Below are 23,836 nucleotides of genomic sequence, written 5' to 3' on the forward strand. Positions count from 1 at the left end.
GTGTGTGAGAGTGAGAATTAGAGCAGCAATTTACAATTATAACATAGTGGTTATATGGAAATATATGAGCTGTCATAACCTCGCATATAAAATCAGATTCTGTGAGTTAAGTCTTATATTTACCTTCCATGGCCTAATATCACCATTCCACCTATACAATACACAATATCAGAGGGGTTTTGAATGAGTAGTGAGATTGGTGCTACTGTACCAATCAGGCCATTATAAAAAAGACAATAATGAACATTGTATAACTACATGAGTTATTAGCATGGTGTATTGCAGGTCCTCAAGATTTATCTTAAATGTCTACTTGGTAAAACATTCAGTCTTTCCAAGACTGTGTGAGCCGGTGTAAACATGTTGAATCAGAACTAGAAAAAAGGATTTTCGAATTATTCTGTGCAAATTGATGGCCTGAGTAATTACTGGATTTCACATACCGTTTTGTATGAAAGGAGAAAATGCCTGACTCAGAAAATGAAGTCTTAAGTAGTAGATGGCAAATGGCTTGACACATCAGCCTGTTACCTGGCTGCTGGTGTCTTATATAATAAAATATTATTTAAAATAAATTCATCCATAGGAAAAGTTCAGGGCAATTTACTGTCTCGAACATTGTTTGAAGCTGGTTTGTGCAGAACATATAGTGGATAAAACTGCATTTTCACCAAGCCTCTTAAAAACTTTGACTAATAAAATGAACTTGATCAGTGTTAAAAGTGCCTTACGCCGTGCGTCGATTGTTAAATCCTCTCTTTCTTTGGCCCTCCTTGAAAAGAAGAATGCATCTGATGATTTGGCCGAGCTCTCCTGCAAACACTGCTCTCTCTGTACACACACGTGCACATTGTGACGTACATATTGTGAGTTGACGCTCGCTCCTCTCCTTCAAACTTCGCTTCTTCGTGTCAGGCTGAGACAACACAGAACAACACAGAACACTTAAACCGCCGGGCAGTTGTAGTCACATATTAATGACCACAGCAACTGCTTTCGGGCACGTTAATTAATGAATTCATTGTATTGCTTCCTGGCCATTGTTGTACACGTGCGCGCGCGCACGCACACAGTAATGTCTGTCGGCTCCCCTTTGCTTCCTCGTCAAGACACGCTCTCCATCTGTGTCCAGTGTGCGGATTAGAGGCTTGTTATCCTCTTAGCTCTAAATGGCCCCACGTTCCTGCACTTCGCTGTGCATCTCATCTGCCGTATAAGACGCGGACCGGGGCGTGACACGAAAGCGAGATTCATGCGTAAAAATGTTCGTGCCCACCATTCGGTTGTTTTAGTCGTTGCGCATTACGCGCGAATCCCTCTCCATCGTCTGTCAGCGCGCCTGTTGGAACACAGTAGCTGTCTGTCCGTCCGTTAACGTGTCCATGTGTCCAACCCGCTGATCTTTTGCGGACTGTAATCTTATCAGTGTCAAACCGGAGCTGCCCTCTTCTCTCGGGAAGTTTCTGCCTGTCTTCGGATGGCATTTGTGCCAAAATCTGGATAAGGGATATTTTTTTATCAGTGAAAACTTTTATCAACAAAGGGGTTAGCTACATTCAGAGTCACAGGCGCGTTTGAATGTGTGATAAAATGATAATTTGACCGTTTTAAACTTTGGACCACAAGAAGACATGGAATCTACATGTAAAGAAAGGAGTCTTTTATACTTACTTCTCTTTGCAATATGCACAGCCAGCGTTTGCTTTTGTGCAAGAAGATCAAATGCTCGGAGATCTGGTGAGTTTTACATTTTTTTTTTTTACTAGATTATAAAAGGTGGAATAATAGCAACAATGGTAATCCTTTATATTGAAGCATTGTGGGTGGGGGCGGCATTAGCCTGTGCTCATCTTTCTATTTGTATGATTACACCAGTATCATAAAGCCAGCTTTTAAGATGTGTCACGTCACAGTTTACTTATCAAATGACACATATCATATTTTAGCATGCATTCACAAAAATCAAAGTGACTTTAAAAGTCCTTGTATGGAAGCCCATACTATTTCCGCCAGTAAAAGAACAAAATGATGAGATAAGAAAGTCATTTTTTTTTTATCAACACAAACAATGTTTTAAGAAATAAAACACTATCACTCTTATACATGGAAGTTCTGTTGCTGTCGACAATTTGTAGTTTACAGATTATCGTTAATGTGCAGTTTTTTACTCAGGGACTAAAAAGCACCTTGCAAAGAGAGGGATGGGGATCTTTCATAAATATTCTCAGTAACATGCTGCTCTGGAGCTTTTACTGTGGAATAATCACTTCTATATGAAAAGGGCAGTGTAGATTACATGATGATGGAGGGCTTTCCAATAACCAAAGTTAATATTTTAAAGCGTTTATCGCCATAAACTTACTAAACAGTAAAATATCAAAATTATGAGATAAGAAAGTCAAAATTATGAGGTAGTGCTCATGGGCTTCAGAAGCGCCACAAAAGCACATGCACACTTACTAAATATTACTTTCTATCTCATCATTTCGACTTTCTATCTCATAATTATGTCCCTCCATCATCATGTAATCTCCACTGCCCTTTTCATATATAAGTGGTTATTCTACAGTAAAAGCTCCAGAGCAGCATGTTCCTGAGAATATTTATAAAAGATCCCCATCCCTCTCACTGCAAGGTGCTTTTTAGTCCCTGAGCACAAAACTGCACATTAACCTCTAAACTGTAAATTATCCACAGCAACAGAACTTGCATGGATAAGAGTGAAAGGGGTTTTCTTTCCTAAAACATTGTTTGTGTTGATAAAAAAAAAAACCTTTCCACTTATTTTAAGAATTTTACACAACGAAAGGGATATATTCAACCTCAGATCAACAGCACATTCATCAGCAACCTTGTCAATGTGCTCCTTTTGGCATTTTGTCATCACCTCAGTGTCTTCTCTCTCTCCCATCTTTGATATTCTGTCACCCTGAACACTTTTCCAATCCACGTTTTTTCCTTGTACCTCCTCCTTCCTCCTTTCCATCACTTCCTTTTTCTCTCGCTGTCAGTCTGTCGTATTTCTCCCAAACTCTTTCGGACCCACAGGATGACTTACATCAGTCTGTCAGCACAGAAAACTCCCCATAGTTGTGACTGCCACACAGAGGACAGCTGCAGTTCTGTCTTTATGACTTCCAGGGACATTTGTACTTGTTTTTAGGTCTTTCAGACTTCATTCAGAGGGAGGGGGAGAAGTCAAGAGGGCTTGATGACATCCAGATGTATCACATCAGCCTTTTACACAACAAAAGTGGTTGTACTAGGAAGGAGTTAAGTTTGAATGACGTCTTTCCCCACGGTTGTCTTACTTTTTCAGGATTTTGACAGCTTCCTCCCAGGTTAGAATGACATGTTGAATTATTCATAGAATCCTTCAGCATCTCTGCACTTTACTGTAATGTAGATTTATACGTATTAACTTGTCATGAAAATCATGCCTTTTTAAATTAAACTCTTTTTATCACGTTAATTAGTGCAAACAATAGTGTTTGGTGAAAGATAAGGAAAATGTAACCAATATGAAAAACAGTTTACATTTTTTCAGGAAATGACATTTCACAGTTCATCCCTTCAGATTCAGTGTTTATATATCATTCCCAAAGCCATCCTGAAGAGCAGCACAACAGCATGTGTCTTATTGGTCAGTCACTTTTGGATGACTCAGACCTGGAAAGAGCAGTGCTTCTACATGACTGACTCTGAAAGTGGAGGTATAAAATCAGAGCAACAGAGCAGGTGTGTGTCTGAAAGAAGACTGCTCAATTTTGGGCGAGTGTTGATCAAGTGCGAGCAAGTATTATGAAAGATTCCTTACATTTTTAAGGTCCAGAATATTGAAATCCCAACATAAATGAAAAAAAAGCTGCTTTAAACCGCTTGAAACCCCATATCAATTGAAATAAGGCCCTATACTCGCATGCTTTAGTCCGACAAACTGAATCATATCGGTGCTGTATGGGACAGTTTGAACTAAAACTAGACCAATATTAGTTTCTTGCAGATAGATAGGTATCAGTCGATATGTCAACAAATAAGTAATCAGAAATTCCTGTAGAGAAATGGCAAAAAATATGTGTGAGGTAATGTAAAAAGAGTGTGTCCATGACATCGTCTGTCCTTCAGAGAGAACTGACAAGTTTAGGTTGGTTGCAAAATCTGTCTTTTTTTTTTATTATTGATTTTGTTTTTGTTTTTCAATATTTAAAATCTTTGCTATTTGCCTTAAAATCTATTGTTAAAGCTTAGATTATGTCGCTTTGGTTTCTATCCCTTTTGTCCTGTTTTATTTGTATTAGTCATCTTGTTTTACTTCCTGACTTGTTTGATTCCTCAGCCAGTTTTGATTGTCTCCCCTGTGCTGATTGGGACCACCTGTTCCTCGTTAACCCGGTTCACACCTGTTCCCACTTCCCTGTTAGTCAGTCACTATTTATAGCAGTCCAGCTCTTTGTCAGTTTGTCTGTGTAGAGTCATTGCTGTTTGGATTTATTTTACGTTCTAGATTGTTACCTGCCTTCCTTTGCGCTCATGTCCTGTAAGCTTGATTTCTTAATAAAATAATCAAAACGGCACTAGTCTGCTTGTTCTCATGTGTTTGGGTCCTTCCCATGCTGCCGTCCTCGCCAAGACAGATTTAGAGAGTAATGAGTTGTTTCAAAGGAAACATCACAGAACTGTGGAAGTGGGCGATCATGGCAGTTTGCTAATCTAGTTTGTGCTTGGTGGATTTGAAAAAGGCTGAATGTGCTCTATATGTTCGGAGTGTGTTGCTTTTTTTTTTCCTGACACTGGGGCCTCTTGTGGCCTTTTTCTTAATAGTGGTCCCCAGTGTATTCCAGAAGTTTGCACTGGGCATAACCTGGGAACTCAGAAGTTCCCTCTCTATCTGTTCTAATTCTGTGAGTTCTGCTCAGCCGTACCTGCACTAGCCCGCACCACGGGGGCGATATGGATGATCGGGGAATTCAGCTGACATATTGAATTACTCGCTCGAATGGAAGAGCAGGGCAGGGAGAAGGGTAAAAAAAAAGCAGAATAGATGTTGAAAGGATTCAGGAGGTCGGCATGGGAAGCAGAAGAAGGGAGTCACAAGAGAAAAAGGAAAGTTTGAAAAGAGCAGTGTTGTAGCTGCATGAGATTTCAATTTACAGAGGTCTGCCCTTGCTATATTAACCTTTTGTTTAATCCCCATGTCAGTGTAAACAAGGGAAATCTGTCCAACTAGACCAGATCAGGCCATAGAAGAATCTACTCGCATATAAAGTCATGAATAATGTGAATTTATAATACATCGTCTTTATCTACTGTATTTTGTTATGCAGCATTTTTTATGGCGTTTCTTTATGGTCTTGATGAGACAATCGTCTACTTTGTGTAAATGTTATGACATACGATATACGGTTATTACTCTCTAAGGGTCCTTGTCTGCTCGTTTTTCTTCATTAAAGCGGTGCTGATGAGCTACACCTCCAGAGCTCTTTCTGTTTTGTCTATAAGAGGCTTTTCGGGCCACAGTTGGACACTGGAGGTGCAATCACAATTTCTTGAAGTGTCACAGAAGCACCCAGGATTTAACAATGAAAATAATGAGCTTTGAAGTCAGAGTCAGTTGATTTTAGAGGCCAGTGGCTTATGTCATTTTAAATGGTCCCCTTGTCACTCTTCAAATAGACTGTGAGGTGAAATACAGAGTAGGTTGTTTTCACATTATTGTTGGATATTTGTTGAAACTACATGGAGCTAAATTGTTTACATATAATAGGCAGGCAATTTTTCCCTCCCTTATTCTGAACAACTATAATTAGTTTTCAATAATTCTAAAAATAACTTTCACAATGATAAGGTTGAAAAGGTGTGTTCAAAATGTATTCCATCTTTAGTAAACCTTTTTCTGGCTTCAAAGGGCTCACCAGCTAGTCTGCTGTTTGGTGCTATTAATGTTTTCAGAGTCCCCTACTTCTGAACAGTTTTACGTTTTATCCAGTTGAATTAGTCTTAAATTGTATGCCGATCTAAATGTAAAATGCTGGCATGCTAAAGACTCTTATAATGTTGTAAACATTTGTCTGGTCTGAAGCCGCCATGTACATTTAACATTAATCGTCTCTGGTTCTTTAATTTATCAGAGCTAAGAATTAAAATAAAGAGTTTTTGGCTACCTCCATGACTCATTTAACCTTTATATCTTCTGTCGCCCTCACTGATCATTTCTGTGTGTGTTTGTACAAACCAGATCGCCTGAGTCCTCCGCTAGACATCCAGCTGGAGACCGTCAACTGCACCGCCTTTAGTGTACGATGGAAGATGCCCCGGCGACATGTTAGCACCATCACTGGATACAAGGTAACCACCCACTGTGACTTTTACTTTAAATGAGAACGCAGAGATAGCAATAATATATGTATTATTTTCATTTCTATGTGACAGCTCAAGTGGTGATGAGAACATATTTGTGATAAAAAGCTGTTTAGCTGTTACCATCATGATCTTTCTATGACACGTGTAATGGGTTACTTAAGCACATATATTTCAATTTCCTCCATTACTTAAGACATTGTTTATGATAGTCGCAAGGCAAGGCTAGTTTATTTGTACAGCACATTTCAACAACAGGGCAATTCAAAGTGCTTCACATAAAAGCATTAAAACATAATGTAGAAGAAAACTAGATTAAAAACAATTAAGGACATTCATTAAAACATTAAAAACAGTCAAAAAATAGAATACAAGTTGCAGTGCAGTTTAAAACCAATCCCCCCTAGGGATGTTGTTATATAAAACTGTTTTTTTTTGCGATCTATCTGCTCTACCTCTGTGATCGACTGATCGGACGTATTGGGCACCCCTGCTGTAAATCATAGGTTGTTTTATGATTTTTTTTTTTTATAAAAGCCCAAAACTGCTGTATTTGGATGTATTGAACACCGTAAGTAATATACAAGTGAAATGTATGGTTTGGTACATGAGATAATTCAAATAGTATTCAAATGGGCCCCAATGGGCCCCAATGAGACGACACCTGAATTTTCTGAACTAAAACCGTCTCTAACTTTGTTCTGCTTCGCTTTATCAAAGTCAACCTTTGCAGAGAGAATGTTCACATATTGTGCTATGATTTGGGAGAAGTTTAGACCTTACCTTAAATAAATAATCAACCGGAAAGGGCTTTTTTTCCAGGCGGACCTGAAACCTTTTCATTTCTGCTGTGTGTCATCTTCATTTACTCATAACCAGTAACATATAGACTGATATTTACACATCTGAACAAAATCTCACATCTGTAGCCTTTCATTATAACACAAAAATTATTCAAATAGCCCTAGTGGTTGCAGAGATAAACCCTTTTTAGTTTGGGTATGCAATTTTCGAGCAGAAGCCTAAAGATAGCTTGCTTTTTAAAAGGTTAAGATATGAAATACAGTTGTGAGATGCAGAAATTGATTAATATCCTTGAATCTGGTTCAATTAAAGGCAAAAGCTAACAGGGAAGTATTTTTAAAGGAGCTGAGGGTCTCAGTATGAGATGCTCCATATAAATTGCATCGAGGTTTGCCAGCAGCCGTTTCTGTGTGGTGGCTTTCTTGCTTGGCACCACCTGCAAATTTAAAGAAAGTCTGAGGTGGCACCAGTCGTGTTGACACAGAAAAAACAGTTGAAAATCAAGAAAAATAAAACAAAACAGCGGGCTTAAAATAACTAACACAGCTCTTTATCAAAATTGATAGAAAGCTTTTCAACCTGGTAAACATACAAACAAAATCTCAGCTATGTCCAAAACCATATTTCTTCTCACTTTGTCTGAACGGATGCCCTCTGCAAGGTGTTGAGTCCCCACATTTCCCAACTGCTTTTAAAGTGCCATTCAAATCCACCGTCCAGCAAGATGGCCTTGAGGGCTGGATTGAGGCGACAACATTTTCTGGTGTTTTGATGGAAAACCTTTCACTGCCAAATGTCTGCTTTTGAGGGCAAATGTAGCCCTGAAGGTCACACGACTATAAGTCTTGGTCCACGCTGTGCTTTGAATTTGCTATTCTTGGTAGAAATATAATAGACGTACATTTATTGATATGCAAAGGCTGATTTGTACTCTAGATATTGTGTATTGTTGCTGCTGAATTAAAACATAAAAATCTTACTTACTTTATATGACTAGTATAGTAGTAATAGTAATATGAAAGTGCCCATGCTTTTTGTTTGCTCACTTGTTTCTTTATTTCTTTATTTAATGTTTTTGGAATGAGATATGAAGCCTTACCATAACCCAGTTTCCTTCCTTCCTTCATCTCTTTTGTTTGTTTTGAGTCAAACATTAACAAAGTGTGGATCAGTATGAGTGTACTCTGCTTATGACCATATGCCTGCACTAAGAGGATTAGTCAGCTACCTAGCTTCCCCGCGGCTCGTTGATAAGCATGTGTGTTCATTTGGACAATCACTTTAGAAGTTCATAAATAATCCTGTTTCCTCATAGTATTTACTCCTAATTATGCTGTGTTGACGTTGTCACAGCCTTGTCTTGATAATGGAAGCTAAAAGCTGATGGGATAATTTTTTCAAACATGAGATTTATGAATGCCTGCCAAAAATAGCTTAGATTTTGAATGAATGAATCTGAGGCTTTTTCATTCAAATATGTATTTGTTTGAGTCTTTCTCTTTGACTATGTGTGTATGTGTTTTAGGTCTTCTACACAGAGATGAGGAATGACCATTCAATTGGTACAGAGTCTTTGATGGAGGTGCCTCTCAGCTTGGACATGCTGACCACTGTGAGTACACAGACTTTTAACTATTTCCATCTTCATTATGTGCCTAATAGTTTATTTAAATATGATCCCACATGCACTGTATTGATGCTTTTATACTATAGCACCAAATGTGTATTAGTCTGCGGCTGAAAATAGTTCTACCCAAATGAACAATTTACATCTGTTTTGGTAATGTAAGTTAAAACTGAAGAACCCAGCTTTTTTAGGGAATTATTTAGTGCCTTTTAAAAATCTACAAATTTGTAACCTGTTTTACTTAAAATTTTTTACATCTACTTTTTAAACAAATTGACACAAGGGACTGTTGCTTTTGATATTTTCATTGGAAAATAATAATATACAGAATACTTAGAGCCTTTACTATGTGGTTATAATGATCATTAAATCCATATCAAGCCATCCAATCTTGCAATATTTCAAAATCCTTTTTTACTTTCAATAGCAACATTTTGTGGATTTAACATTTATTTATTTGCTATTTTGTCAAAAGGGGCAATTTGATGGACAAGCAAGCTTTGTGAGTATCATTTATCCCTTTTCTTACTAAATTGAACCATGTCACTGCTTTCTTATTATGCTTGTATTTACTTTCCACTTTAGTCATCTCCCACTCTTCTACCACCACCGTTCCTTCCTTTCATGTTGCTTCTTGTCTTTTTTCACTCCCTCTAACCATTCTTTATTTATTTTTGTATTGCTACCCCCACACCCCCATGCTGTCTTCTAGGATGTGAACATTAGTAACCTTAAAGTGAACACTAAGTACAGAGTCACTGTTGGAGCGTATGGTTGGGCAGGGGAGGGTAGACCCAGCATGCCTAGAGACATCGGCACTGCGCCACATGGTAAGACTTATGTGAGTAGTAGGAATCCATTTGACAGCGGATGCTATTATTTCTAATGCGTTATTGTTATTATCTTTAACGGAATACATTTTTTCCCATGTGCTATTAGACATGTGCATGCCCCCATCACCCCCCACTCAGCCTGTTGTCATGGCTGTATCTGACACAGAGCTGGCGTTGTCATGGCAGCAAGGAGAAAACGAGGGAAGTGCACCTGTCCTTCACTTCCTGGTGGCTTACATCAGGTCAGTTAAGTGATCAAGCCCAAGAAAGCAGTTAATGAAGCTTAAGGTTTATGAAACCGGCTTTTTGCGACCTCACCAGCTTAATGTTGTTGGTAATACTGACAGACTTATATTTACAGGTCTCTGCATTTGCACTAAAACATCATCAACACCGCCCATATAGACACTTACCAGGTGAAGAGCAGTCTGAAGTGGCCACTTCATTGGGAAAGAACAGGCCGAAGTGAAAAGTGGTGTTTCATAACCGGCTGTGAGAGCAGAGCAAAAAGCCCGACTGGTTTAATCTTCCTATTCTTTCTCCTAATTTACAAGCCGTCAGTCTTTGGACAAAACTGAAAGAGGTGGACAATTCAAACAGCTTTTTGCCTTGTTTTCTTTGACCACACAGATCGTTTGATGGGTCAATGATTACACATGTTTGTTGTGGGGCCAAGCATTGAGATCAAGCCCAATATATAGTCAACATGCTAAGATTTTTAACTAAATTTAACAAAAATGATGCACAAGACAAGCAGTACCATCTAATCCAAATATGGGTATAAAAGAAAACAGTTGGGATTTGGGGAAATATACTTAAAAGCTTTTTTACGTAGCTTAGCATAACAACAGGAAGCTGGGGGAAACATCTAGCCTGGCTTTGTACGGAGGTTTGGAAATATGCCTAAAAGCTCACTAATTAACAGCTTATACCTCGTTTGTCTACTCTGTATACAAACTGAAACATGGAAACAGCAAGTTGTGATTTTATGAGGAGTTGTGTACTGGAACTTTAGAGGTGCTAGTAGGCCTGTTTTTGAACCTGTAAAGTGAGCCAGACAAGCTGTTTCCTCTTGCGTCCAGTATTTATGTTAAGCTAAGCCACATGACTCCTGGCTTTAGCTCCAAAATTGATAAGCAAATATGAGAGTGCCATCTAACTCTCAGCAGCAAAGCAAATAAAGTGTATTTCCCAAAATGTTAAAATAATTCTTTCGATTTGAACATTTACATTTATAAGCAGAAGCAATCACCCACTTGGTGGCTACAGTTCTTTACAAACATGTATATGTGTGCATTAATGGGGATGTATAGCTGCACATCCAGCCTCCCTCGTCACAACGCTGTGATTTTGTGAGGCCTTTGCTGGTCTGCTTGATCTAACCATTTGTGTTTTGACATGAGGATCAGTAGAGACACGAGAAAGAAAGAATTTCATTCTCTATCTTGTAGTGTTGGCCACACACACACACACACACACACACACACACACACACACACACACACACACACACACACACACACACACACACACACACAAAGGGCCTCTATTGTCTCGACGAGTCCTCAGCTGCAATGTCAAGGAGGTCTGAACCAATTTGCATGGAGTCCTCTGATTGTGTCTGATATGAATAACAAAAAAATGACCTAAGACATAATGACATAAGAATTGGTAAAAAAGGAAGAAAAAAAAGTAAAGATAGAAGAGGAAACAAGCTTTGTGGTGCGGCGTTTACTTCCCGAGACTGAGCAAAGAGAGAGAGAGAGACAAAGAGAAAGAGACGGAGGCAGAGAAACTGTCACGTACTGTGACAGAGTAGACATGAATCAGACTCTGTTTTTGCATGCAGGGGCATTTTCAACACAAAAGGGCCATCTCAGAGGCAAATATTTCTACCCTTAGCAAAAGAGGCTTTGCTGAAGAGAGACATTGATCGGTGGTGAAGATGACTCTATTCAACAGATAGTTGTGGCTCCAGGCGTCCAGAATCAGCACATGAATATGGCAGCTGGAGATGATAGGCAGAACAGATTCAAGTTCAGGAGTTCATCATTTTGTTTTTGGTTCAACCTTTCAACACTGATGAAAAGCAGAAAATTATGCTTTTAAGACTTGAAGGGGCTCAAAAATAGTAACATAGAAACAATGGAAAGAAAAACATTTCAATCAAATGAGTTGACGTTGAATTCTTCAGAGCTCTCTAGTAATATAGAAATGTTCTAGAAAACACTTACAATAACTTTGAAGATGTTTTGAGAATAAAAAAGAATCTGTAAAAAACAATAAACAATATATTTTCTATACGTCTTGTTTTTCACAGGCCAGAAATGGACACAGAGTGGACGTACATCCGTGAGCCCATTGAGACGAACTCCATGGTTTTGAAGGGATTATTACCGGAAACAGAGTACCAGTTTGTTGTCAGGGCAGCCAACCTGCACGGAGTCAGCCCACCCAGCCACATCAACAGCCCCGTGCGCACTCTCGGTAAGGCTGCACGTTGATCTCTGTGCCAACGAGCTGGGATGTGACAGCCAGGAAAGCTCAGTCTCAGCTCCCTTGTTAGTCTGGTTTCAACCACATTTCAAAACAAAGTCAGTTTCCGTTTAGTTTCAACAATACACCCACACAGAACTAAACAAACTGTGCTTATTTTTTCCATCGCCAAAGTTATCCTCACAATAAAGCATTTATCATGTTCAACCACAATGTTTACATCCCGACGTTACTGCAGAAACATTCATATTTTTCTCCCAGCATTGTGAACCAACAGTAGAGGCATTATTCATGCTCATAACTTTATTATATCAAAATCTTTCCTCAACCAGATTCTAGTCTACCTTTCTAAATGAACATATCGAGCCGATGATTTAAGGCATATTTCTTCTTTTTTTTGGTCTTTGTCAAATCATTATTATGGAATAAAATAAATTTGACTTGAATGTAGGACAGCACCTGGCAGTGTGTCAGTGGAGCTGGATGATGGAGATGTAGAGCAACAGAATCATTTACTTTAATACTTTTGATGTAGCCGGCTGCTGGGGGAGGGGGATGATCAGGCCTGATTGATATTAAAAACCCACACACACAATTTCACACAGGTCTGTAGTACAAATACACACACATGCATACATGCAGTAATAGCAATGTCTTAATGGGCCGAGGACCATTTAATTCAAACAATCTACCTATGGGCATACTGTTGTGCTCGTGTGTGAGTGGATATTTGTGCATATCAGGCTTTAGGAGTATGTCTAGATATGATTGTTGAAATAAGATGCCCATGTAGACACAATCACATTATCTAGGCGTTTTTTTTCTTTGTGATCTACAGACCACCACACTGTTGACTCTAGAAAGCCGTCTGGGCAGGCAGCTTCGGCTTCACACGCTATGTTGGCTGTCAAACTGTTGTAAACTGTTCTGATTGAATTCAGTCCAGTCCTGTGAGGCTGCTCAGAGACAGAGCTAGAAAGACAGACAGGGAAAAAGGTTTCAAGATCTTGTTCTGATTTTTTTTTATAAATGAGCCAGTTAGAATCACAGGGAAACAGACAGACGGACAGAAACGAAAAGATAGACAAGCGTGGTTTCTTAGCAGGGGATGAAAGCGGGTTACGTCCGAGTCTCATCAGACAGGATTAAGGACGGGATGCCAGACCCCTTCCCTGCCCATCCACACCCCTGATGGATGCACACACACACACACACACACACACACACACACACACACACACACACACACACACACACACACACACAGACACACACACACAATGCACCGCTGCTTGACTGAACAGCGGGGGTGGGCTTGACTGACTGACATACTTTTCTTGTTGCTCTCTCGATGACTGTTCTGTGTGTATATATGTGTGTGTGTGTGTGTGTGTGTGTGTGTGTGTGTGTGTGCGCGCGCATGCAGTTGGACAGAGGGGGGATTGTTACACAACAGAAGATTAGTTTGCCGAGGGCTTTTTTGGGCATCCCCCAGCCCCGTACACCAGCACTCATTAGGCCTCATTAGGCCGTGTTAATTAGCACTTTATAACCAATCAGACTTAATAGTCAGGTTTCTATGATATCTTTGTTTTGTTGAAAGGGTTTTCTATATTGTTAAGTAGTTTGATATCAATCCACAATTTAATACCTTTCAATTCCCTCATTTGCCTAACAACATGGTAAACATGCAGTATTTGATATTGCAGATGGGGAGGTGGAGGTGCAAGGAGACAAGAGGAGATTTTGTTATATAAACTAAGATTAGGCTTTATCCAGGTAAAGTAGATGGCAAGGGAGGTGTCACATGCTATGGTTGTTCCATCCTTTTATACTTTTTTTCTAGAAAGGATTTTTTTTAGCATCTTAAGACTCATTATTTATTTATACAGTTAAATGAACAACATATATATGAGTAAAATACACATTTTACATATAATATTATAACGCCCATCACAGATACATAACATACACATGTATGTCAAGTCCAAGTAGTCTTTCTGAATGTATATTTGAATGAATTACTTGTATTTATCTTATTCAAGGACATAATTGCCTGTCTATTTAGAGGAATATTTGTTTTCGTTGCTCTGCTCACCGTATTCACTGTCTGGCTTTGTCTTTGCACATCATGAGCTGCTGTTGTGTATCGAGGAGACATGTTTCAGTACGTGCTTCAGCAGCCTGGGTACAGCCTAACAGGTAGACCCGCTGGGCCAGAAGCTGTTTCTTCTATTGAATGTCTGTCTCCCAGCATCAGTGAAATGTTTCATGTTGTCACAACCACAGGCGTCCTTCTTCCGTCTCTTCATCTGTGCATCTTTCCTATGAATTGTACACCATTGTTGCTTGTTGTCGGGGCCCTGTTCATCAGCATCATCATTTTGCTGTAATTTTGTGATGAGAAATATCCCACATGAGGATGTTCTTCAAGTAGAAACTAGGAGCCTCTACATAACACATTTGGCTGCTGATCCATTCGGTACATTTGATGTTGTGTTAAGTTTGATACACTAAACAAAGGAGCACCTGTGTCAGAGGCCACTCTCACTCACAAACGTTCTTCCACCTTCAAATTGCAAAAGTAACAATAGCTATGTGGTGGCAGGGGCGTGGTTAGCGCAGCTGCAGAGGGGGAGGGGAGAAGCAACTCAGGGAACAGGTGCCGGGATGAGTTGTGATCAGTGTGATCAGCCTCAGCTGTGTGCAATTGGTTGTGTGTGTGTGTGTGTGTGTGTGTGGGGGGGTGTCTCCAATATAAATATATACCTGCCAAACTACAGTGTGCTGCCTTCTTTGTGCTGCCCGAGATTGGTGGGGTAACAGGGATCCTTACAGTGGTGCCCAACGTGGGGCCGGGCACATGGAACACAGAAGGCAGCACACTGTAGTTTGGCAGGTCTGTAATAAGCTTTATTTCAGACAGTTAATGTGCAGGTATGGCTGGGTCGTCGTTCCCTCGACTGTCCGCCGTTCCACCGTCTCTGCGACCTCCCCACTCCTCCTCAGCCACTGCTTATATTAGAGACACAGCCCCCCCCCCACACACACACAACCAATTGCACACAGCTGAGGCTGACCACACTGATCACAACTCATCCCGGCACCTGTTCCCTGAGTCGCTTCTCCCCTACCCCTCTGCACCTGCGCTAACCACGCCCCTGCCACCACAAGCTACTTTAACAATCTGAATGATTATATAGCTGGATGCATCATTCTGCTTTGATGATCTGCATCCCTGATATACATTTAACATATTTACTAACGGGCTGTTTCATTATTCAACTACCTTTGTTTAACCCTTTAACCACGCCACTGCAATCCTCATGTATCTTTTATAACTGCCCTTGAACTTTGAATGACATGTACTAAAGATCAAGTGTCTTCATTGACATTCTGAACAGGTGCATCAGATGTTGGCAGCGGTGACTACGGCCGTTACTTCACAGATTCAAGGATCAAAGATGAAGATGGCTTCGACATTGACGACTCTGATTATGATATCTTTATTGAAGAGGTGGGTTATTAGATACCACAGCAGGACGGGAATACTTAACACATTTTAGGCTTATTTAATCTTGTAAATCATCATCCTCTTCCTAGTTGAAGCCATTCCCAGGTATCAAGCAGGACAACAGGAAGTCCCAGCTCCGTTCACGCCCTGATCCGCCATCTGGCCGCAACGTTGTTTACCGTATGAACACCATCGCTCCTCCCAACGTTACTGCCCCTCCAGCTTCCTCCACCACCTCGCCCATCCTCCCAGATTTCCCAGATCTGATTTTCTCAACCACCTCAGAGCCCAGCACCACTATTGACACCACAACTACTGCCCCACTGACCACTACCAGGTAAGATGTACCTTTCAATCTAAGACCGAAGTAATCTGTCTCCGATTGATGAAATGTTGAGTTTCCCTGTGGAGGAGGGAAAAAACAGGAGTATCAAGAAGGAAATCATGATTCTTATTGCGGCTCCTCTTACTTATTGCTTTCTCTCCCGGCTTTCGGTTTTCTCCGAAAAGCCACCGACATTTTTTTTTTTTTCATGCTCTTCCACTTCATTATTTGATAATAGATGGAGAATGTAGCAGCGAAATGTCACATCATTTTAAAGCTGTCATTCTGGTTGTGATGGACAGCACATTATTAACTACTGCAACTCTAGGGTGGCCAAACTACCTCTGCATTGCGATGAACATTTTGCTTTGGGCTGTTTGATTCTTCCCCAAAACACAGAACTATGCTTCACTTTGAAATGCTTGTTTTTTTGTTAAACCACTGACTGTGCACTCGCTAAGCTTATCTTTCTAACTCTTCTGATCCGCCTTAGTGTCACTTTGGCCACCACCACTACTCCGCCAACCATGTCCCCCTGGAAAGGAGAGGTACCCCGTGTGTACGACCTGACCTGCGATGATACTGTGTGCCCCCCCGACAGCTTCTGTCTCGGCGACTACGACGGTGCAGGCTCACGCTGCCACTGTAACCTCGGGCGAAGAGGGGACACTTGCTCCGAAGGTGAGAGAAGTGTAGTTGGGTATAAGCTTTTGTAAAAGTGTGGAGGGCTGCTGGAGTAGGCTTCTCACATACCAAAGCCAGTTCTGACCGTGGCGGATCCAAGTCCAATCCACTTTGCATGTCGTCCCTTCTCTCTACAAAAAAAGTCAACCCCACCCCCAAAAAATGTTTAATGCGTAATGCTTTTGTACCTCCATCTCTAAAATGTATTATGATTTTATCCCTCCTTCAGTGGTGTCTGTGAACTTTCCAAGGTTCTTTGGCTACTCTCACATGACCTTTGAACCCTTGAAGAACTCTTTCCAGACCTTTCAGATCTCTTTCGAGTTCAAGGTAAAGCACCCTGTTTTTTCCCCCCCGATGATTTTTGTCACTCATAAAAGGTGAGGAGTTTTAAACAGTTTCTCTGTGGTACAGGCAGACGCTGAGGACGGTTTGTTGCTATACTGTGGAGAGAACGAACATGGCCGAGGAGACTTTACCTCTTTGGCTCTGGTGCGAGGCAAGCTTCACTACAGGTGAAGAAAACAGGGACTCTCTTATTGGTTGAGACACTCAAAGGTTTGGCAGGTCATAAAAGCAGCAAATAGAAACTACTTTTTTACTTTTAATTTTTTGATAAAGCCTTCAAAAGAGGAAAACTGAATACATCTATAATTCTGTAAATCTATTTGATTCAATGGTGCAGCCATGAAGAATGTGTTTTTAATATTTCACATATATATTCACATAGAACAAGCAGATAGAGAATATATATTATATTGTCTTAGAAAAGAGTGAGATTCTAATATTTGGTCTGTTTTCCCCTCAGGTTTAACTGTGGTACAGGAGCAGCTCAGATAGTCAGTGAGAGTCGCGTTGTCGTCGGTCAGTGGCACATGGTCACCGTCTTCAGAGACGGCATGAGCGGCTGGCTGCGCATGGACAACGACACCCCAATATCTGGCCGCTCGCAGGTAACAACAAGACAGGAAACAAGATAAACGCTCATATTTTTATTGTTTTTACACAATGTCACAGTTAGGACATTTAGATGAAAGGTTTTGTGCATGAATGTGACTCGGTGAAGCATAGTACATCTTACAAAATGGAAAGGCTTATTAATATTTAATTCATTTAAATACTGTGGCTTGGATGAATCTCGTATGAGGCATTGTGGACATCATTGCCTTTCAGTCCATTCTGGCAGTTGACCATACTCAAAGAGTTTTTTAAGTAATAAAGGATCAAGCACACTTTGTTTTCTTCACTCTCTCAGGGCCAGTACACTAAGATCACTTTCCGCTCACCGCTGTATGTGGGTGGATCCCCGAGTGCTTATTGGCTGGTCCGGGCGACAGGGATAAATCATGGCTTTCTTGGCTGCATTCAGAGTCTGACCATCAACAACAAGGCAACTGACATCCGACCTTGGCCTCTGGGCAGAGCTCTGAGTGGAGCTGACATAGGTGAGGAAGCGTACGGCATGTGCAATCAGTGTGACTGCTGCCAGCGGTATGTGATCCTTACCCATGTTACCCATAATGCACCGGTTCTCTTCTCAGGCGTTGGTGCTCAGATATACAGTATAGTTTCGGAGCAAACCCTTTAGGACTTTGTAATGTATACTTTCTATAATGCAACAGAATGGACTTCACCATTTTTTTATACAACCAGTTATGGAGTAAGAATGTTACTAGAAATAATAAAAGCACTGAAACAGATACATATGCCGAGTCCTTCCTAATCACCTCACATCTCCTCGTCTCAAGGTGAGTGCAGCGACAGCGTGTGTGACCTGGTCAGCTGTGCCAATGGTGGAGTCTGCTTTGCAAACCGTGCCGACGGCTTCATCTGTCTGTGCCCGCTCGGCTTCCGGGGAGCACTTTGTGAAGAGAGTAAGTCAACTCTACTTTCCTATGTCTCACTCCTACAAAGAGATCTTATGTTGTTTGAACCAATCCATTTTGTGGTTTCTTTTTACTTGATAGTCACAGATTGTTCCCCAAACCTTTTAGGTAATTACTGACCAGTTGAATGCAATATGAAGGAAAATTGGTGGGAATGAGGATCATTATGTCTTGTACTGAGGCAGAGGGATTGATTGCATGTTAGACCAGCTTTCACACAAAGAAACATTCCACTTTCTCTGTCCTTCTCCCATGTCCTTTCTCTTCTCATCATCTTCTCCCTCTTCCTCCTCTTCACTCTCAATCATCTTAATCACACCTCATCTCCCCACTTGGCCCAAATCCTACCTCTGTCATTCATTCTTGCTCTTTTCTCTTCATGGCTTCTCTCCCAACTCTTCAGCTTTCTCACTCTCCTCACCTCTCTTCAATGAGACTGCGTTTTCCTACGCTGTCATCCCTTGGCCTCAGTCCTTTCAGAGTTATCTGTCCTTCATGGAGTTTGAGCTGACGTTTCGGCCGTTGATGCCCGACGGGACGCTCCTGTACAGTGATGACGCAGGCAGTGGAGACTTCCTGGCTATTAACCTCGTGGACGGATATGTAGAGTTCAGATTTGACTGCGGCTCTGGAGGAGCTACAATAAGGTGCGAAATAGATGCACTTTCATGCTTTTCTCTGTCTCCTTAACTTTCTCATTTTATATTTTAACTCTATGACCTATACTGTGTGTGATGATCTCTGCTACAGGAGTGAAGAGAAGATCAGTATGGACACATGGCATGAGCTGAGGGTGTCTCGCACAGCAAAGAGTGGCATCCTCCAGGTGGATAGTCAGAGGCCAATAGAAGGAATCGCTGAGGTATTTGGTTTCTGTGTTGCATGAATCTGCATTATGTCTCAATGTCAAAACACTCACTCATGGTGTCTTTGTACACTATTAAGTTCTGCTGGGTGGTGTAATTACAAATTCAGCAGATGCAAAGCAACATGGCTGTCTATTTTGTCCCCAATCACTTGAGCAAACTTTCTGATTCAACTCATTTTTACATCTGATACCTGCTTTAATGTTTTCATCTATTCATTTGCAAAGATATCAATTTTTGATATATTGAACTTTTCCAAATAGAATGCTTATGAAAACAATTTCTTCGTCCACATGAGGGCATTTATAATAATGTGATGGAAAAAGCTCAGAGATAAACGGTCTTCTTATTTGTTTTATTTATTGCTGGCAAAAACAAACACGTTTCAGCTAAAAGTCATCAGAATTGGCCATTCAAGCACAGTGGTGGGGTTCTTTATTTATTATTCTGTATGGTAGCTTAAACCACTGTTTTCATATGTTTCCGGTCTTGGGCAGTAACTTTTATGTATTCTCTTTCACCTTGAGATTATCCTTGTTGTTTTGAATATTACTCTGATACCTCCTTCATTAGGAGCTGTAATGTCTGGGCGGTGCATTCACAAATTCATCTTATTATGCAATTATGTATTCTCTTTCCTGATTGGTGCTTGAACTTCAACTGTGTCTATAAATTGCCATTTCTGTTATATATGATTACTGGCTTCTAGCTGAAATACAAAAGACCCTTGCTTTGTTTCTTCTGTACATACTACTGACATGATGAACTAATATCTATCTGTTTGATTTGCTCTTCAGGGAGCTTTCACTCAGATCAACTGCAGCTCACCTCTTTATATTGGTGGCGTACCAGAATATGATAAAACCAAGAGGACAGCAGGTGTGATAAAGCCCTTCACAGGAATTATTCAGAAGGTATTATCATATCTACATCTAACACCTGTACTTAAACTTTAATTTTGTATTTGGCAATACAATTAGTTTGTCATTCATTTCAAATTCAGCACTGCAAGAAACATGATACATACAGCGCATCCTTATGTACATGTGATTTTTTCATTTTTAATAGATTTGTGTCAGATATTTATACCTTTTCTTGCCTCCTCCTCGTCGATTGCTTTTATTTTGACATTAACAGCTGATACTCAACGATCGCACCATCCCGATAACAACTGGCTCCGCTGGTGGAGTTAATGTAGCAAATTCAGCTCACCCATGTGTGGAAAGTCCCTGTGCCAATGGGGGGACCTGCAGGCCAAAGTGGGACAGCTATGAGTGTGACTGCCCCCTAGGGTATGATGGGAGGCACTGCCAGAAAGGTCAGTTGGTCAGCAGTCTTTTCACAGAACTGGCTTTTTTTTTTTAGCACAGTAACTTTTTAGGGGTCTTTTTTATTTTGTATACATATTATACATCCTGTGACTATAAGACAGTTATAAAATAAGTGCAGTTTTTGGTTGAGTTTAAACAATTTCCAGCACATGGCAAAGGTCAGGACACTGCACTGATGAGCAGGAGAATAACTTCCAATTCACTGATTGGTGTGTCGTGATTAAAGAGCAACCATAAAAAGGTATTAGATGATACATATAACTGGTAACACGGTGGTGCAGTGGCTAGCACTGTTACCTCACAGCAAGAGGTGCCAGGTGGTTCATCTGTGTGGAGTTTGCACGTTCTCTCTGTGGTTCCCTGCGGGTTCTCCAGCTTCCTCCCACAGTCCAAAGACTAATTTAGGTTAATTGGAGACTCTAAAATTGCCCGTATAGGTGTGAATGCACCAATGTGAATGGTTGTGTGTCTCTATATGTGGACTGTGATAAACTGGAGACCGGTCTAGGTTAACCCCCTTCGCCCAATGACAGCTGGGATCGGCTCCAGCGCCCCCGCGACCCCAAATGGGATAAGCGGTTTGGATAATGGAATGGAATGATAAATATAACTGAAATCAGTGTGTGGTTTACACACAGCAAAAGATGTGTTTTGAGCTGTTGCCATGTGTTTTTGAGGACTGGAAGTAAATATAAATCTGTTTTGGCATGTCTCTCTTTTGCCGAATGAAACCAAAAAGTACTACCAGTATACATTTAGACGCCACACTTAGTGGTTTGTGCACAAAGAACAGAAATTGCAAATAACATTCTTTTTTTTTAATCAATTGCAAAGAAATGAATGATGACTGTTTTTGTTTGTGTGTAATAACATAACCATGTGGCATGATTTCCTCTTCTCAGTGATTAAATGTGTTTTCTTTAATCATGTAATTGCATATAAAATGATATATTGGACAACATAATCCCTTCAGTTGATCTATGCCTTCTCTGTTTTTAATGCTTTCACTGATCAGAGTGTGGGAATTACTGTTTGAACAGTAAGTTTTCTTTAATGAATTCAAAAAGCAGCGTTCTAGTTTAGCCGATTTCAGTAGATACTAGCGGACGCTGCCACCTTGTGATGCTATGAAGTAAATACAATGTTTTCTCTGCCCAGCTGTGACTGAAGCCATTGAGATCCCGCAGTTCATCGGCCGAAGTTATCTGACATATGACAACAGAGATATCCTGAAAAGGTTTGGAGTGAAATTAGTGTGAAATGGGGTTTCAGATTTGTTCAGATACAATGTCCCACCTTCAAGTTTTAATGTTGTTACTATCGCAGCAACAATTTTAAATCACGCTTGCAAGTCAATTTGTCATTATTTGCTTAGGGTGTCTGGGTCCAGGACCAATCTTTTCATGCGTTTCAAGAGCACAGCCAAGGACGGCCTATTGCTTTGGCGAGGAGACAGTCCGATGAGACCCAACAGTGACTTGCTGTCTATGGGGCTTCAGGAGGGTGCATTAATCTTCAGGTCAGTGTTTGCATAAAACAGGACGAAAACAATAAAAACACCTGTGTAAGTGTCTCAACTTATTCCTACAGAAATACATTATAATAGAGAATTCTTTTTAGTCAGTGTACGAGTCCTGCTTACCACATGGTCGCTCTTCCCTGTCTTTTTTGACAACACGGCAAGCAGGAAAAGGTCAGATTTGAGCAAGAGAAGAAAGTTTGGTGCAATAAGAGGATGAGGATGATGGGGAGAGACGCTGATCCCACCGAAGGGCAGGGAGAGCTAAGCACCCAGTAGAGGCAGCTCTAAAAAAAGACCTGAAGTCTGGGGCAGGACCATGACCTGCAGAAGAACCAGGCTGTATCTGGGCAGTACGGTACAAATGTGAACCCATCCTTTTGAAAGCAGCTAAACTCCTTGCACGTGTTTCCATGTTGTTCTAGTTATAACCTGGGCAGCGGTACGGCTAACATCGCTGTCAACGGGACCTTTACCGATGGAAAGTGGCACAGAGTCAAAGCTGTGAGGTAAGCTTCAAAAACATCCTCATCAAAAAGACACTGTGGTAATCACAACATCTGTGTCACTTGGCAACTCACAGGAAAGATGCACCAATTGCTTTATTTGTCCACTTGGGGGCAGCAGAACAAGCTGACATTGTCTCCTTGTTGATTTGATATACAGATGCAAACAAGTTAGCAAACAGTTATTTTTTTACACATCCAGCAGACAGTTATGAATGAAAACAGTAAACAATGAGCTAAAATATACTAAGATGCTCCCTGAGGAAAACTGTAGAGTTGTGCCATTACAGATTGTGTTTTCCTCCCAATGATCAACCCCTTCCACACATCGCATTACATATATGCCATTTGATCCTTTGTTGATATGGATTATTGCAGCTTCATGTCGAAGTAATTTGGTAGCCTGCTGTCCTGTCCAGGACATTCAGAGACAAGTTAACTTTCAATCCATGTGGAAAATAAAACCCCCAAGGACATCCTTTTAAGGACTTCAGATTTGGTTTCTTTTAATACGTACTTCGGGGATGCAAAAAGCAACGGTGAAAGTAACATTCCATCTCATTATCTGTTCAGGGATGGACAGTCAGGGAAGCTGACCGTGGATGACTATGGAGCAAAAACAGGCAGGTCACCTGGAAAGATGAGACAACTCAATATCAACGGACCCCTATATGTTGGTATGTGGTGCTTTCCACTCACAATCACATACATTGCTGAATATGTACTGCAGATCAAACAGTGATTTTAATATCTGCATTCGTATGTTCTCTCCTTGAAGGAGGCATGAAGGAGATTGCTCTTCACACAAACAGACAGTACATGGGAGGCCTGGTGGGCTGCGTGTCCCACTTCACACTCTCCACTGATTATCACTTAGCACTAGTGGAGGACGCTGCTGACGGCAAGAACATCAACACCTGCTCCAACTAGCACATGGCTTGAACACGTGAAGGTGCGTTTTCCGCAACATTTTCAAGTGGAGCGAACACCGCAACCGGCTGATTTGTCATCTTGAACCAATAACATTTTGGCCTTCCTATTTAGGGGGCGGACATGGTACAAACCCAAAGTGCGAAAAGACGAACGAC

At 40.8% G+C, this 23,836-nt stretch overlaps 1 protein-coding gene across 2 annotated transcripts; it reads left to right on the forward strand.

Moving 5' to 3' along the window:
* Positions 1 to 1,631: 1,631 nt before the first annotated feature.
* Positions 1,632 to 23,678, forward strand: egflam (EGF-like, fibronectin type III and laminin G domains; the record flags this gene model as incomplete). 2 transcript variants are annotated; one of them, XM_079222387.1, is made up of 26 exons in its annotated part: positions 1,632 to 1,737; positions 6,236 to 6,345; positions 8,687 to 8,773; positions 9,264 to 9,290; positions 9,501 to 9,618; positions 9,728 to 9,863; positions 11,942 to 12,108; positions 14,254 to 14,319; positions 15,522 to 15,634; positions 15,721 to 15,968; positions 16,450 to 16,637; positions 16,870 to 16,970; positions 17,055 to 17,155; positions 17,449 to 17,593; positions 17,896 to 18,085; positions 18,389 to 18,514; positions 18,930 to 19,173; positions 19,277 to 19,388; positions 20,190 to 20,306; positions 20,530 to 20,710; positions 21,739 to 21,762; positions 21,882 to 21,960; positions 22,099 to 22,242; positions 22,668 to 22,751; positions 23,322 to 23,425; positions 23,527 to 23,678. In XM_079222387.1, the coding sequence occupies 26 exons, from the start codon at positions 1,632 to 1,634 to the stop codon at positions 23,676 to 23,678; spliced, it is 3,270 nt and encodes a 1,089-aa protein (XP_079078513.1). The 2 variants fall into 2 exon arrangements, with proteins under 2 accessions (XP_079078513.1, XP_079078514.1); XM_079222388.1 differs by lacking the exon at positions 14,254 to 14,319.
* Positions 23,679 to 23,836: the final 158 nt, after the last annotated feature.

Source organism: Taurulus bubalis (genome assembly GCF_910589615.1).
Source record: "Taurulus bubalis genome assembly, chromosome: 8".
NCBI lineage: Eukaryota > Metazoa > Chordata > Actinopteri > Perciformes > Cottidae > Taurulus > Taurulus bubalis.